We start from the raw sequence: 17,500 nt of genomic DNA on the forward strand, positions 1-17,500 counted from the left end.
GGTATCATTCAGGGGCAATGCAGACGGAATAAAATAGAATCTGTATACAAATATATGAGGCCCGGGTTACGAGTTTAGGAATGAATAGAACTTTTAAGTAAGTCATTATTGTATTCTGGAAAAACACGCATTTTAAAATCTGGACAGAAAACTCATCCTTCAAATATCGATCAAATTAAATGACCCTCATTTTGTCAAAAACTCTCAAAACTGAGACTTAGATGAAGACTTCGCGAGCTCTCACTTTTGAGAGGTTTTGCCAAGATGAGGTTTATTTAAATTGATTAATATCTGGAGGACGAGTTTTCTGGCCAATTTTCTTAAATTCGTGTTTTTCAAGAATATCGTGACTGCAGTTAGCTGGTTAATTTTTCATTATAATTCCAGATATAATTAATGGAAATCATAATCCAACTGTAAGGTGTTAGATTGCTACATAACCACTTTCACACCATGTGAGGTGTGCATTTACCACTATACACTGCATTAACTTGAATCAAAGCGGAAGTCAAGGCGTGAAACGACCGGGAAAATGGAGGCCATGAATAGCCATCTGACTTTTGAAGTATCGACGAATTTAGAAGAAAATTGACTAGTTTAAAACGATCCGAATCGTGACAAACTGTTTAACTTTGGCAAAATTGATACACACGTTTAACCATTCAGTCAGTTACTGTAAGAGTTTCAAGCTAGTTTGTGAGATATTCTTTTAGACGCCAAAAACATAGATGGATAAAACATACACTTTTAGATGTAGATTTCACAATCTAAAAACTCAAGTTTGTTTTGTTTTCTTTTTCAACTGCTATGAATAGGCTTACCTCATCTTTCCAGTCCATGGAGATGTAACAATCAGAAATCATTCTCTGGTTGACGTCATCTATGGAAATCATGTCAAACATGTATAGCTCTAGTGTTATCATAACGGCTTTATTTTGCCCATACACTGGGCGAATTTTAGGATTGTAGCGATTGGGGCTTAAAAGCTTTTCGTACAATTTTCGAACTTTGTCATAACTGTCAGCATCATTGGAATGAGGAATAATCGTTTCGACGTTGGGTAACTTGAACACTTTGTTGCTTGTGTTCAAGCTGGTGATTCCGTGAGCGTCGTCGACAGTTGGTAGTTGGATGCCATCCAATTTGGTGCCAAACACGGTAATGCAGAGAGATGTAAACAATAGTGTTGTAAAATGATAATGCAGGTAAGGAATAGCCATTGTTTTCATGTAGATTGGACGAAATTGACGTCATTCAGCTCCTGGATATTGTTTTTAGGCAGCCATTTTTTGAGTAGTTCTTAGTAAATTGTATTAATCAGACTATAAACGTTCAAGGGTACTCAAGAATTTTTGTGTGTTGGAACTTTAGATCCGGCTGACGGATGTTGTGGTCACTTTGGCTAAATGCACAGCATCAATAGAATAAACGAAGGGGATGTCATGTAGTCTTTGTTTTTGTTTTTAGTCCTCCAGTTGGGTGATGATATCTCACATTTTCTCAGCGAATGCGTGGCTCAGCGGTATAGTCTTTGCTTCGTACCCGAAAGTTAAACATCCTTCCGCAGTGTGTGGCCTTGAAAAAATCACCTCAACCCCCTAGTCCTCTTTATGGCGCTGCAATACGGCTGACACCTGGACTATTTCAGTTTTACTTTGGAATAGACTTTTTTAAAAGTTTATACTACAAACTTTTATACTTACGCTTAGGTTCGTGTGTTCAGTGCAATTGAACCTGGATGAAGCAACTGGTGAGTATTTTACTTAGAGTTATAACACCAATTTGTTCAAATACAACAGATCACTCCTATATTATTCCCAATAAAATCACTGAATACTTTTGAGGTATCCGATTCCAAGATGTGGTACTCGATTATCACTCAGGACCAAACCAGTCTTCTTGTCCTACAGAAGTAATGAAATTGACGTCACTCAGCACTTTGTTATTGATTTAAACAGCTATTTTGGTGACTAGTTCTCACTAAATCACACCAATCAGACTATAAACGCTCAGGGTTACACAGATCAAAGTGGTACTAAGCCGTTAGAAGCTGTGGACTGTAAAGAGTAATCCTTGCTTTAAAAAATATAGCATTGTGGAGAACATAGTGCTTATTTGAATCAATAAAAAAATTGATACGGCGCACAACTCTACTGAAAGATTTGAAAATTAGAAATGTATTTTTTACAGATAGATAAACAGATAACTTGATTTCCTTTTATAATTTAAAGTCAGTTTGAAAGTTCGTTGAGTCAAAAAGATATCATAAAATATGTACCAACGACGACACTTGACTCCCAAAATCAACTAATTTTGACACTGTAAAAAGTTGTCAATTTGCGTCATCTATTTATGACATCAAGTATTATTATTACTTCCGTTGTGTTGTTGATTTATCGGTGATCAGTGTTGTTATGTATGTTCTAATTGCGTGTATGTTTGTGTGTGTGTGTGTGTGTATGCGTGTGTGTGTTTGTGTTTGTGTGTTTGTGTGTGTTGTGTGTGGTGTATACATGTGTGTGTGGGTTGTGGCATTTTTCAGCAAATCGTGGCATTCATAGTGATATTATTCACTTGATCACATGAAGGTATTTCAGTCGCTATTTTGATTCTTTTTTTACTATTAGGGTTAGCTCGAGATCGAGGATATTTCATTTTTCTATTAAGGTTAGTCATAAGTCTTAGTAAAGGTGCTAGGATGTTTGTTTTTCCATAAGTTAAGTAAAGGGGAGACATTCCGAAAGCTCCTACATCCCCAGTATTCTTTAAATTTTTATTTTCACCGTTGATATTTTGTCAGGCATTTATTTATTCAATTTGTCATTATATCTAGAAGTATTTTAAAAACTCTAGAACAAACCTTGATAGATTTGTGAAAGTTTAAAATTTCTTAATTTGACCATTGTTTTGATTTTCAGCCGCAATTTTGATGTGTTAAATATTGAAAGGTAGTGCAAAGCAGTCCGAGAGTTGTTTTTTTTTTCTATTAGGGTTAGCTCGAGAGGTTAGTCATAAGTCTTATTAAAGGTGCTAGGAAGTTTGTTTTTCCATAAGTTAAGTAAAGGGGAGACATTCCGAAAGCTCCTACATCCCCAGTATTCTTTAAATTTGTATTTTTACCTTTGATCCTTTGTCAGGCGTTTATTTATTCAATTTGTCATGATTTTTTTCTATTAGGGTTAGCTCGAAATCGGATGATTTTTATTTCCTATTAGGGTTAGTCATAAGTATTATTAAAGTGCTAGGGTGTTTGTGTTTCCTATTGGGGTTAATTAAAGGTACTAGGTTTAATTTTTTCTTGGGGTTAGTTGAGGGAATATATTATTAAATATATTATTGGGCCAACAGAAAAATCAACCGAAGGTATACCAAATTACACAGACAACGTTGTTTACCAATCTGCCCTCATTAAATGATGGTGAGTACAGTATCGAATGAAAATAGTTCTTTCCCCGCGAAATTGCGGGCGTTTTACTAGTCCTTTCTTTAAAAAATATAGCATTGTGGAGAAGATTGTGCTTATTTGAGTCAATAAAAAATTGATACGGCGCACAGCTCTACTGAAAGATTTGAAAATTAGAAATGTATTTTTTACAGATAGATAAACAGATAACTTGATTTCCTTTTATAATTTAAAGTCAGTTTGAAAGTTCGTTGAGTCAAACAGATAATATCATAAAATATGTACCGACGACACTTGGCTCCCAAAATCAACTAATTTTGACACTGTAAAAAGTTGTCAATTTGCGTCATCTATTTATGACATCAAGTATTATTATTACTTCCGTTGTGTTGTTGATTAAGAGGTAATCAGTTTTGTTATGTAGTATTATGTTCTAATTGGGTGTATGTTTGTGTGTGTGTGTGTGTATGTTTGTGTGTGTGTTGTGTGTGGTGTATACATGTGTGTGTGTGTGTGTGTGTGTGTTGGCATTTTTCAGCAAATCGTGGCATTCATAGTGATATTATTCACTTGATCACATGAAGGTATTTCAGTCGCCATTTTGATTCTTTTTTTACTAATAGGGCTAGCTCGAGAGGTTAGTCATAAGTGTTATTAAAAGTGCTAGGGTGTTTGTTTTTCCATAAGTTAAGTAAAGGGGAGACATTCCGAAAGCTGCTACATCCCCAGTATTCTTTAAATTTGTATTTTCACCGTTGATATTTTGTCAGGCATTTATTTATTCAGTTTGTCATTATATAGAAGTATTTTAAAAACTCTAGAACAAACCTTGATAGATTTGTGAAAGTTTAACATTTCCTTATTTGACCATTGTTTTGATTTTCGGCCGCCATTGTGATTTGTTAAGTATTGAAAGGTAGTGCAAAGCAGTCCGAGAGTTGTTTTTTTTCTATTAGAGTTAGCTCGAGAGGTTAGTCATAAGTGTTATTAAAGGTGCTAGGGTGTTTGTTTTTCCATAAGTTAAGTAAAGGGGAGACATTCCAAAAGCTCCTACATCCACAGTATTCTTTAAATTTGTATTTTCACCGTTGATATTTTTTCAGGCATTTATTTATTCAGTTTGTCATACAGAAGTATTTTAAAAACTCTAGAACAAACCTTAATAGATTTGTGAAAGTTTAAAATTTCCTAATTTGACCATTGTTTTGATTTTCGGCCGCCATTGTGATTTGTTAAGTATTGAAAGGTAGCTCGAGAGGTTAGTCATAAGTTTTATTAAAGGTGCTAGGGTGTTTGTTTTTCCATAAGTTAAGTAAAAGGGAGACATTCCGAAAGCTTCTTCATCCCCAGTATTCTTTAAATTTGTATTTTCACCTTTGATCTTTTGTCAGCACGGTGGTAGAACAGCACATTCAACGTTCAAAATTCCAATTCCAATAACGGATAACAGCACCTGTAGCATCAGTCGCCAATAAGACACAGCTAAGTTACTGAAGAGTAGTTCTCTCATAATTTGGGATGAAGCACCTATGATGGATAGGCGTGTGTTTGAATGTGTGAGCAGGACATTTTGTGAAATAACAGGCAGTTCAAAACCTTTTGGGGGCAAAGTGGTTGTACTTGGATGGGATTTTCGGCAAATTCTACCTGTTGTTAACAAAGGAAATGAAGCCGATATATTAAGTGTCACACTTAACAAGTCAATTATTTGGAATTTTGTCACCATTTTTCACATGAACAAGAACATGAGGGTTACTGATGACAATAATTGTTTTGCAAATTGGCTTCTCCGCATTGGAAATGGTACAGAGCCGGTTTTCAGCGAAGTAGGAAAGTATTCTGTTAAATTAAATACAGCGCTATGCCTTCCTGAAAATGACCCAGAATGCTTGATAAATGCTGTATACAATGATTTGAATCTGAACTTTGCGGATGAACGTTATCTATCAGAGAGAGCAATTTTGACTACAACCAATGAAAATGTTGACAAAATAAATGCAGCCGTTCTGTCCAGGTTGACCTCATCAACTGAACAAATTTACCGTAGTGCTGATTCCATTCAAAGTGACTCTGACATCAACTTATACCCGATTGAATTTTTGAACGAACTTACACCTCCCGGACTTCCTCCACATGCATTACATTTGAAAACCAACACGTCAGTCATCCTGCTTAGAAATATAAATCCTAAATCAGGCCTCCTAAATGACACCCGTTTGTTAATAATTAAATTAGGTTCAAAAGTATTAGAAGCCAAGATAATTACCGGTAGTGGAGCTGGCGACATAGTGTTTATCCCTAGAATCAATCTGACGACAACAACGGATTGAGGCTTACCATTTATTCTAAATAGAAGACAGTTTCCGGTAAAATTGTCATATGCAATGACAATTAACAAGTCTCAGGGGCAGACATTAAGCAAGGTGGGGATTTTAATACCACAACCGGAATTCACACACGGACAACTGTATGTTGCTGTGTCACGGGTCAGAGGTTATAGTGGCTTACACTTCATGTTGGGCCACACAGAAAAATCGACCGAAGATATACCAAATTACACAGACAACGTTGTTTACCAATCTGCCCTCATTAAATGATGGTGAGTACAGTATTGAATGAAAATAGTTCTTTCCCCGCGAAATTGCGGGCTTTTTACTAGTAAACATAAATAAAAATAGCATCAGAATAGAACAAAATACTAAACAAAGAATATTTCGGTCAATCGAGTTTCTAGTAATTTGTTTATGTTATCATTGTTTGTTGTTGTTGGCCTACAAAGGGTTTTGAGTCTGAACAGTTCCGCGTTGGGTAAACGTTTTTTGAAGCCCTTATTTTCATTTCTGATTATTTATTTTTTACAGTCTGCCATAACACCGTTTCACGAATCAGAAAATCTGGATAGGTGAGAATAAAACAATGTTAGACGAAGCAGAAGAAAACGCACAGCAGCCTTGACTGCGATTTGATCCTCAGAACTCCAGAGTACCGTCCAGACGTGCTAATATCCGAGGTGCGAACAATTTATTGCTGATATTCTTCACAATGCGATACGTTTCGGCTGAGAAACTTCGCCTGGATCATGGACTACGTCGATCATCAGAAGGCATGAGGTTCATTCCCAGTCGAGGCAGGATCTTCTTTTTGTCTGTTTTACTTAAAATTTTATGCCTGCTTTGTCCAACTCAGACCGTTGCCTTCGTAAAGTCATAGCCTGACACTGACCAAAAAATGACGTCAAAATACAAGTACTTGGCCACAAAAGAAAACAAATCGTAAGTTGTTTTCAATTGTTCAACCAATGGGATCATTTGTTTCCTTGGGTTTGACTAACGACAACTCACTAGACGCTGCAAACACATGACGTCAAACTATAAGTCCTAGAGGGTTCTTGTGTCAGGCTGTAAGTTAACGATGGTTACGCTAAGACCATGGGCTTCGTTAACTAAAGTCCTGATACTGACCCAAATATGACGTCACAAAAGAAGACAACGATCACCAAACGAAAGTAAAAAGTGAGTTGGTGTTAGAAGTGCTCAAGGAAACACATGTTTCTATTGGCTGAGCTATTGATTAAAACTCGCAATTAACTTTTGCCCCGTCATCTTCGCCTACATTTATGTCGAACTTTTTGGGTTAGTATCAATCCATGAGTTTACGAAGGCCACGCTCCGACACACCTTTTCATATTTCTATCTTACAATATTGCCTTATCCAAAATTTGTCACAAAAACATCACTGTGTTTCCCCGATGGGGCACGGAAAAATTCTAGTTTATTTCGACTTCCACGGAATGTTTAGACTAAAAGATAACATTTGATACGAGGGCAATGTAAGAGACACCAGTAAATGTATTATTTAACAGTCACACTCTGGAAAAACACGTATTTATAAATTTGGCCAGACAGCTCTCGTTCAAATATCGATCAATTTAGATTACCTTAATCTTGGTAAAAACTCAAATCTGGGACTTTATGGAAGACTTCACGAAGTCCCAGGTTTGAGAGTTTTTACCAAGATGAGGGTCATTTTAACTGATCGATACTTGAAGGAGAAGATCTCTGGTCAAATCTTGAAATACGTGTTTTTCCAGAGTTTGGCAGTTAACGAGTTCAATACAATTGCAAGTTGAAATGAGTTTTGGTTTAATTGGTGTCGAGCAAATTGGGCGTATCGATTGTAGAATGTTTGGAGAGTATCGATTTTTTAATGACTAAAGCAAATTCTACACATTAGAAGGTCTGATACGTGAGCGTAATTATGGGCTTATTTAACACTGCTGTTGTGTGTGGCTTTGTGGACCTGTGATATGACATTTGTATTCGGACCTGTAGGTCTTTGGTTCGAATCTAGATCTGGGTGGTACAAAATTAAGTCCTTGAAAAAGGCTCTTTAATCACATTCGCTCACCGCACTCAGGTGTAAAATAAGTACCCAGGATCTTCTGATTTGTTCGGTTCAAAAACTAGTTTTAATGTGTTAGTTATGCACCATTTCCATAATTGATGTCAATATTTCATACAACTTTCCCTCAAACTGAATAAAAAACGACACAGAAAAATACCCCAAAATTCCCGACACGATGAATTATAGAGGCATCTTATTCAAGATCTGTGGTATCAACTTTAAATCTTCTAATTTTGAAACTCTCTGCTCCATTCGACGTAAGATATATCTGGACGTTAAAGTTCTAAGATGTACATCCAATAATATTTAAAAACATTGAACCCTTCAATTTTAGGATCTATATAGATCGCGCAGGTACGATCGTGGCCATTATAGCAAGGAGGGAATAGATTTTCTTTGCATTTGAGAAAAGTTCGGCATCGCAACCATCTTGAATTTAAGAGGAATAGAAGAGTCTTGAACTCATGCGTGGGAAATTTGGATCGAGTTCCCAATGTCAATGTGTGACCTTGAAAGCAGGAATTTGGAAATATTTGGATATTATTATTATTATTATTATTATTATTATTATTATTATTATTATTATTATTATTATTATTATTATTATTATTATTATTATTATATTATTACTATCATCATCATCATCATCATCCATCATCATCATCATCATCATCATCATCATCATCATCATCATCATATTATTATCATTATATATATTATTATTATTTTTATTATTATTATTATATTATATTATTATTATTATAATATTAATCATATTATTATTATTATTATTATTATTATTATTATTATTATTATTATTATTATTATTATTATTATTATTATTATTATTATTATTATATTATTATTTTATTATTATTATTATTATTATTATATATTATTATTATTATTATTATTATATTATATAATATACATCTCCAATGTCCTCACCTATATCATTCCTTATCGAATTGTATTCATATATCCACTATAAGACCAAAGTTCTCTATTCCATACCACTTCGACATGTTTCTGTGTGTGCAGAGACGGTGGGTTAACGTTTATGAAACAAAACAGACGCTAGGATATAAATGTCCAAAGTGGTCAATTCGTACGAGGACAAAACTCAAAAACTCCAACTCATAGTATTCTCAGCTGTGAGGACCAGAATGACATTTGAAATGCAACTTAGAAATCATCTGGATAAGAACTAATATAAGATCTATAATAACATATAGCAACTATTGAATAAGTACAGATTAGGGATAAATTCCCTTCTTCTGCCACCGTTCAACCAGGAGGAGTAGTGGTTACAATTTTACGGTCTTCTCGCGTACAGTTTTACTGTTGAATAAATATTTCAAAATGTGTGTTGGAAAAAAACAGTACCAGACAAAACAAGAACGTAAAATACAATAAAAATGTCTACCTTGATTGGATGCCCAGACCTGTTTGATACAGACTTTTACAGGGCGTTTTCTTACAACGGTGTTTCCCTAATATATCAAGTGTGATTACTCTTATTTAAGTTTGAAAGGATTTGAATGTTAAAAGTTGTGTGTGTGTTTGTGTGCGTGTCTTAAGTAAGTCTTTCTATTTATAAGCTGTGCTGGTTCATATTTTTCCATACATTCTATAGAATAGTAGATTGTTATTCATTTTGAGAAATCTGGAAATGGTTTAACGTCTCATCGGATACATTAGATTAAGAAGAGGAGGAGGAGGAAGAGGAAGAAAAAGAAGAAGAAGAAGAAGAAGAAGAAGAAGAAGAAGAAGAAGAAGAAGAAGAAGAAGAAGAAGAAGAAGAAGAAGAAGAAAGAAGAAGAAGAAGAAGAAGAAGAAGAAGAAGAGAAGAAGAAGAAGAAGAAGAAGAAGAAGAAAAGAAGAAGAAGAAGAAGAAGAAGAAGAAGAAGAAGAAGAAGAAGAAGAAGAAGAAGAAGAAGAAGAAGAAGAAGAAGAAGAAGAAGAAGAAGAAGAAGAAGAAGAAGAACAATGATATTTTATGCACCACCTTTCAGATTATGAATTGCAAAAACTATTCTGCGTTATGAGAACAGTTTGTCGCGGAAGAATCAATTGAACTACTGCCTCCAACAATTGACCTACTACCTCCAACAATTGACCTACTACCTCCAACAATTGACCTACTACCTCCAACAATTGACCTACTACCTCCAACAATTGACAAAATCTGTTTACCTTGTATTGATCCAATCATGGATTCCATCAGGGCCTCTAATAAATATTCATTATCATTTCCCGATCACTTTAATTTGACACCAGTTCAAAATCATTCATTCACATCCATTACGCAAAGATAACACACACACACACACACACACACCACATACACACAGATCACACACACACACACACACGTCTTTCTAGCATTTTTCATCTCCTCTTCAACTGACCTCCTCCAGGTGCCCAATGGTCTGCCTCTCTCTCTCTCTCTCTCTCTCTCTCTCTCTCTCTTTCTCTCTCTCTCTCTCTCCTGGTGGGGACATCTTAGTGCTGTGTAAGGCAGTCTGGACATTTTCATTGGGAGAACGTGACTCAGCCATTTCCACTGTCTGTGCTTGACTTTATCCACTTTGAAATATGTGACGCACAACGTCCAAACAATATCAAGTCGGAATGGATTTGAAAATAGGGAAAGAATTTTTAAAAATAAAGTTTTGAACATTTCTATAGAACAAAATCCATTAAATCTGCTCAAATCGCTTTATAAGGGGTCATTAGTCAACAGCAACCTTTAACACGACGAAACATGACACCTGTTTAGGCGATATTACAATATTTTTTCCCGACATAGACAACGTTGTTAACATCCAAGTACTCATTTTACACCCGTACGTGAAAGAATATTACTAAAAATACTTTTCAAAGGAGTCAAACTATGCGCCTCGTAGAGCTGGAATCGAACTCAAAACCTTCCAATCCGAATTCGAGTGTCAGACGACTAGACCATAATATAACCACATAGACAGTTAATCACATGAGGTTTGAGAAATTTTGTATGTGTTGATTTGGAGGATGGAACTGATTGAACGTGGTTTATTTACATTGTATTGATTCGATAATGGATGCCATTATCTCGATATCAATTGTACTCTAGAAAAACACGTATATAAGAATTTGGACAGAAAACTCGTCCTTCAAATATCGATCGGTTTAAATGACTGTCATCTAGGCAAAACATCTCATATCTGAGACTTTGGAAGACTTCGAGAAATCCCAGGTTTGGGAGTTTTTGCCAAGATGAGGGTTATTTAAATTGATGGATATTCGAAGGACGAGTTTTCTGTCCAAATTTTTTAATGCGTGTTTTCCAGGTCACGAAAGTTAAATGGTTAATAAAAATACGATTCATATCTTTTTATATCTTTTTATTCCAAAGACCAGATTTGATTTTCGGTGCGTGGAAAACTACGATTCATTACTGATTTTGGTGAGACTCATTTAACTTACATTACCGGAAAATCTGAATGCCATTGTTTTCAAATCACGTGCCCCAGGCGTATATTGAATGCGCTCTTCCTATCCCCAGGATAATGGCGTCGCTCATTGCAATATTTAGTTGCTGTCCATTGTCGTCTACTTGTCATTTGGCCATTTTTGACATGCCTCAGGCAAACACTAAATGAGGGAGATCCTGTCAAAAGCTGCTACGTCAGATTCGCAAAGAACATGAGTTTATACTCTCAACCAATTTATTTGTCATATTAAGATAATAATGAAAATAAACAATTTACAATAATTTACAAAACTCTCAGGATGTTTTTCTATGAGGCAAACAAGCACGTATTTTCTTCTTACATTTAATAAATAAGTGACAAATTGAAGGTTTTCGCTGATTGTTGAGAATGCGACATTTCATCAGATTTTCAATGTCATCATTTAGATAATTTTTTTTTAATGTTTACAAAATATGAATTTTTAGTGCTCTTAGCGACTTTTAAAAATGTAATTCGTGAACGTTGCCCATTGTCAGTAGACTTGCAATCACAATTTGTGTTTCGTGTCTCTGCTAATGGGTTATGTTATACGATTCTTTCATGTCTTCTTATTTATTAAACGACTTATTTTATTCGTGCCCATCACACAATGAGCTTGCGAGTATGTGTTATTGCACGATAAAAATGTAACGAGTTTTATTATTCAACGATTACGTATTTACTAAGAATTGATAGGGCTTTTCGATGAGAGGGATGGAATAATATTTATTATCAAAACCAAAAATTCCATTTATTATCAAACCAAAAATACCATTTATTATCAAACCAAAAGACCATTAATTACAAAACCAAAAATACCATTTATTATCCAACCAAAAATACCATTTATTCTCATCTCATGTAGTTCCATATCTGAAGCAGACGTCGGAGGTCATCTTCCGCCAAGCTGATCTATCTCTTGCCAATTCTATTAAAGCAGCGCCACCTTTCTCAGCTTCATCAGTCCAAGTTCTTATCCCTTTCAAATACGTTATTCTTTGTCTTCCTCTTATTCTTTTTCCATTCATCTTTCCAGTCAAGGCGAGTATTTCCAAACCAGGGTGGCGGATAATGTGTCCTAAAAATTCCATTTGCGTTTGATGATTTTTGTTATCAGTGATCTTTTTCTGTTTGCCATTTCTAAAATTTCTTCATTTCTTTTCCTTTCCATCCATGACACCCTCATCATTCTTCTGTAAAACCACATTTCCACTGCCTCCAGTCTTTTAACCATGGTCTTGTTTATGGTCCAACTCTCACAACCATATAGCAGCACAGACAGTACATAGCAATCCAGGACTTTGATTTTTGTTTTCATGCTAATATTCCTGTTTTTCATAATTGTATGCAGCTGGTTGAATGCATTCTTTGCCATACCTATTCTTTTCTTTATTTCACAATCTGATTTTCCATTGGATGTTACATTGAAGCCTAAATATTTGAAACATTCAACTTGTTGTATTGTTTGTCCTCTGCTTGTTATTACACAGGCTGGTGGGTTATTATTTTTAGATACCGTCATACATTCTGTTTTAGATATATTCAGTTCCAGTCCCATATTTTCACTACTCCTGACTACAACATCCAGTAATTCTTGTAGTTCATGTTCAGATTCTGCCAGTAGAACCGTATCATCTGCATACCTCAGATTTGTTACATTCTTTCCTCCAATACACACCCCCTTCTTATGTTCGATATCTCTTAATATCATTTACTATAGAGGTTGAATAAATCTGGAGACAAAACACACCCCTGCCTAACTCCTCTTCTAATAGGTGTAAAACTGCTTAGTTCGTTGTCAACACGCATTGCTGCTTCTTGTTCCCAGTACAAATTCCGTAATATTCTTAAATCTTTACCATCAATGTCCAAGGATGATAGAATTTTGAATAGTTTTTCGTGTTGTACTTTATCAAAGGCTTTTGAATAGTCGATGAAACACATATACAGATCTTTATTTACTTCAATACATCTTTCCATCAGCATTGATAATGTGAATATTCCATTTCTGGTACCCTTGTCCTCAACAAAACCAAATTGCATCTCCCCAATTTCAGGTCGTATTTTATTTCTTATTCTTAGTAAAATTATCTTCAAAAGAATTTTTGTGAGGTGGCTCATTAGGCTAATAGTTCTGTGTTGTTCACAATCAACTGCCCCTGGCTTTTTTGGTAGTGCTATAAAAATGGATCGTTTCATATCAGTTGGCATTTTTCCTGTGTCATACACTTGATTTAGAAGGTTTGTGATGAATTCAATCCCCCATTCACCCAGGCCAGTCAAGGCTTCAATTGTTATGGCATCAGGTCCTGCAGCTTTTCCATTTTTCATGCTTTTCATGACGTTCCTAACTTCATCTTTCATTATAGAAGGCCCTTCCAGTTCTTTTATCATAGGCATTTCTCCTCGATTATCAAAAAAAAGTTCTTCAATATATTCTGACCATCTGTTTAGAATGCAGTCTTTGTCCATGATGGTGTTTCCACGCTTGTCTTTGATGCATCCACTTTTAGCACCTGATTTAGTTTTGTTTGTCACTTCTTTGATTTTCTGATGGAAGAATTTGCCATTTTTTTCTTTGCAGGACATTATATGGGTGACATTGTTCATTTATCCAGTCTTCTTTAGCTTCGTTGCATTTTCTTTTTATCTGCCTGTTCAGAGTCTTGTATTTTTCTTCCTGATTTTTGGCCTTTCTTCTCTCATTCATTAATTCTAATATCTCTGGAGTAATCCATTTCTTCTTCTGCAACTTAAGTGTGGTTGGAACATTTTCTTCTAATGATGCAGCAACACTGTCTTTAAACTGCTCATATTTCTCTTCTATATCTGTTAGTTCTCCAAGCACTTCAAACTTGTTTCTTACTGATAGTTCAAATTTTTCTTGTATCTTTTGTTCCTCCCGGAGAATGTCTAGTTGGTATTTAGGTTTAGCCTTTGCTCTTTTGCAGATTTTCAATTTAACTCGTATGGGGCATAGCACAGGTATATGATCGCTGTTACAGTCAGCCCCCGGCATAGATTTGGCATACAAAACCGAGTTTCGGAAACGTTTGCTGATGAGTATGTAATCTATTTGGTTTCTCACTCCATCTCCAGGACTTTTCCATGTCCACTTCCTTCTATTGTGGTTTGTTGACCAAGTATTTGTGATTGTCAGATCATGTTGACGGCACCATTGAATAAGACGATCACCTCTGTCATTTTTGTCTCCCAGACCATGTGGGCCCACAATATCTTCTATTCTTTCTCGGCCCACCTTGGCATTAAAATCGCCCATGATGAGTTTTATGTCTGAAGACTTAAACTGATGCATTGCTTTATCTATTTGTTGATAGAAATTTTCCACTTCTTCATCATCGTGACTGGTGGTTGGGGCGTGATATTTGTAAAATATCAAAATCAAAAGGTTTTGTTTGTAGTTTGATTGCCATTACTCTGTCTGATATGGGCCAGAATCCTTTGACTGCTCGCGCCGTTTTATTATCTAGTATAATTCCAACTCCCCTTTGGTGTTCTCCTCCTCCTGAGTATATAATTTTACAGTCATCATAATTAAGTTCTCCTGCTCCTTTCCATCTAACTTCTGATAATCCTAAAACATTGATATTCAATCTCTTCATTTCCATAACTACATTTGCTAATTTTCCTTTCTGGTACAGACTTCTTACATTACTTCGTAATGTTTGGTGGTGCACAGTAGCTGGATGACGGTCGAGAGTCACCTGTTCACCTGCATGACTTTCTCTACCGGACGAGGCTGTAATCGAGTTGCTCGAAAAACATCCATTGACGTCGTTGACTAGATTCGCTTGGACGGACATCATGACGATCTTGGGATGATACGTCAGTGGTTTCCCGTTGCCTTCTGACGGATTTTTATCTGGTTTACTCCATAGCCTTTTGACCTCCCGGTCATAACCCACAAGGCAGTGGGAGCATTTGGCAGGTTTTAAGGCGCCTCCCATTACCTTGATAGTCCCTTCATAGAGTATATGAGGCATTTTGTATGTGTAGCTGTGCTGCCAGACTACCCAACCTCACTCTCCACGACTATCGCCAGTTGGTCCGCGGCTTTACAGCTAACCTATAGATCAGGATCTGTAGGCCGTTCCACGATCCGCCACCTGTGGACGCGCTGGGTTGGGGATGGTCGCCCCAACTGTACCCAGTTTATTATCAAACCAAAAATACCATTTATTATCAAACCAAAATGACCATTTGCTATCAAACCAAAATGCCATTTATATAGCGCATTTAGAAAGGCTGTTATCCCACTATATTTTATCCATTAACCAAACAGGCTGTAGTGTACCAAACTTGTCTTCCCTGCACTGCCGCCATCTTTTTATCATCCATGTTTCTACAAGTCTTGTCACAACAACCCTAGCACCGGTAGCAGACAAGCAATATACTTGGTCGGAAAGGATTTAAACCTGAACCATCCACGAACACGGTCATCCATCCCACCACTGACCCGCTTAGTAATTTTTGACTATTTTGACAAGTCCATATATCTAGCCACAAAATTTAAGGTTTAAAGGATGGAAATACCAAGCATTTTTTTTTCATTTTCAAAAGTTCTAAATATTCACCTAAATAACGCCAGATTAAAGAGACTAACCTTTTTAACTAAAATTCTAATTGTCTGGCTATATGATCTCGTGGTATGAGAATCGCCTTTAGATGTAAAGTCCTCTTGGGTTCAAGTCTCCTCTTGAGCGGCGCATAGTTACGTACTGGGAAAAAGGCTCTTTTTACATTGTTCCCTCACCTTACTCAGGTATAAAATGAGTGCCTGACCTTTAATAGCGTTGTCCCTGTCGGTAAAAAATATAATATCGCCTAACAGGCGTCGTGTCTCGACCTACATGTTAAGTTTTACTATTTGCTACGCTTTCTTTTAAAGTGCTTTGAGCACGTTTAATGGATAATGCGCTATATTCATTAAAAAAATAATACAATTTTCAGTTTACAAGTCATCCAAGCATAGTACTGTTTTCATGTGACAGGTCACATATTAGATAACCAGGCTCTCAGAGAACAATGGGTTGTCATTGTGTGAGGACAGATCCTTGATGACGGGGACAACAATCCTAATGGAGTGTTTGTATTGTGTAACACCATGACTTGATCAGACAGGGGCAGCTTTAAAAAGCATTTGATGGATTCCACTACGGTGTTGATGGCATGCGTTTGATTAACATACATGCTTATTCTGTACGTCAGATTAAACGTACAAAGCACATATTAGCAGGTTTGATAGCCCAAGGCAATTATACGCTTGATTTAACAATGTTGTAATGGACTATATTTTACGTTGGTTTCTCAGTATTTCCATTATAACATTGAGCAAATACGTACACGTTGGCACAAAGCTACACTAAAAGCTTACTTTCTGATTCAGAAAAATTAGTTAGAACTGTCGGTCTAAAATCAAAAATAAAGAGTCAGGAGACGTGAACTTTATTCATACAAGGAGTGTTTTGTAATGCGTGTATCGCCTATAAACAATGAAAAGAATATTCTTCATACCCCACATGTGTTGTATCGTGGCTATTTTATCTCTCTTTGTGACGTTACCTCAGGGTTATGCAACGAATACCTCTGTAAACGTCATGAATAAATCAGAACAAAATCAAACCTCAAAATGGGACAACATAACTACCATAGAGCCCACAACATCTCATTTTGAGATATCTACCAAGGCCAATTTCACTGTTGTCGCCAAAGATAGATACAAAAGACTACAGCAATTGTTAGAACTATTGTTTGAACCAGCCCGTTACGACGTACGTATTCGACCAGTGTTCAATCAAAGTGAAAAAGTGATGGTGAAAATACTACTTTTTGTGAACATGTTGGTGTCTATAGATGATAAAGCACAAAGTATGGTCACGGATTGTTACTTTGTCATCACTTGGAATGATGAGGTATTGGTCATGGCATGTGGAAATGTTGTCTTTTTTGTCGTGTTAATATCATTGCCGTATTCATCATCATCATCATTATCATTATCATCATCATCATCATTATCATCATCATCATCATCATCATCATCATCATCATCATCATCATCATCATCATCATCATCATCATCATAATCATCATCATCATCATCATCATCCTCATCATCATCATCATCATCATCATCATCATCATCATCATCATCATCATCATCACCATCATCATCATCATC

General features: G+C 36.0%; 2 protein-coding genes across 2 annotated transcripts in view; one reads left to right on the top strand and one right to left on the bottom strand.

Moving 5' to 3' along the window:
• LOC144969627 (acetylcholine receptor subunit delta-like) overlaps positions 1-2,053 on the bottom strand; it is a 13,071-nt gene extending 11,018 nt beyond the window's left edge. The window contains exon 1 of the mRNA XM_078908766.1: positions 822-2,053. Within this exon, the coding sequence (XP_078764892.1) occupies positions 822-1,229 (408 nt within the window). The 5' untranslated portion in view covers positions 1,230-2,053. The remainder of the gene's footprint in view (positions 1-821) is intronic.
• Positions 2,054-8,895: 6,842 nt separating this feature from the next.
• LOC144969320 (acetylcholine receptor subunit delta-like) overlaps positions 8,896-17,500 on the top strand; it is a 22,497-nt gene continuing 13,892 nt past the window's right edge. The window contains exons 1-3 of the mRNA XM_078908429.1: positions 8,896-8,961; positions 11,205-11,255; positions 16,890-17,234. Of these exons, the coding sequence (XP_078764555.1) occupies positions 8,896-8,961; positions 11,205-11,255; positions 16,890-17,234 (462 nt within the window). The remainder of the gene's footprint in view (positions 8,962-11,204; positions 11,256-16,889; positions 17,235-17,500) is intronic.

The sequence above is a fragment of the Berghia stephanieae genome, chromosome 3 (assembly GCF_034508935.2).
Source record: "Berghia stephanieae isolate SIO BIC M18660-M18661 chromosome 3, UCSD_Bste_1.3, whole genome shotgun sequence".
In the NCBI taxonomy this organism is placed as follows: domain Eukaryota; kingdom Metazoa; phylum Mollusca; class Gastropoda; order Nudibranchia; family Aeolidiidae; genus Berghia; species Berghia stephanieae.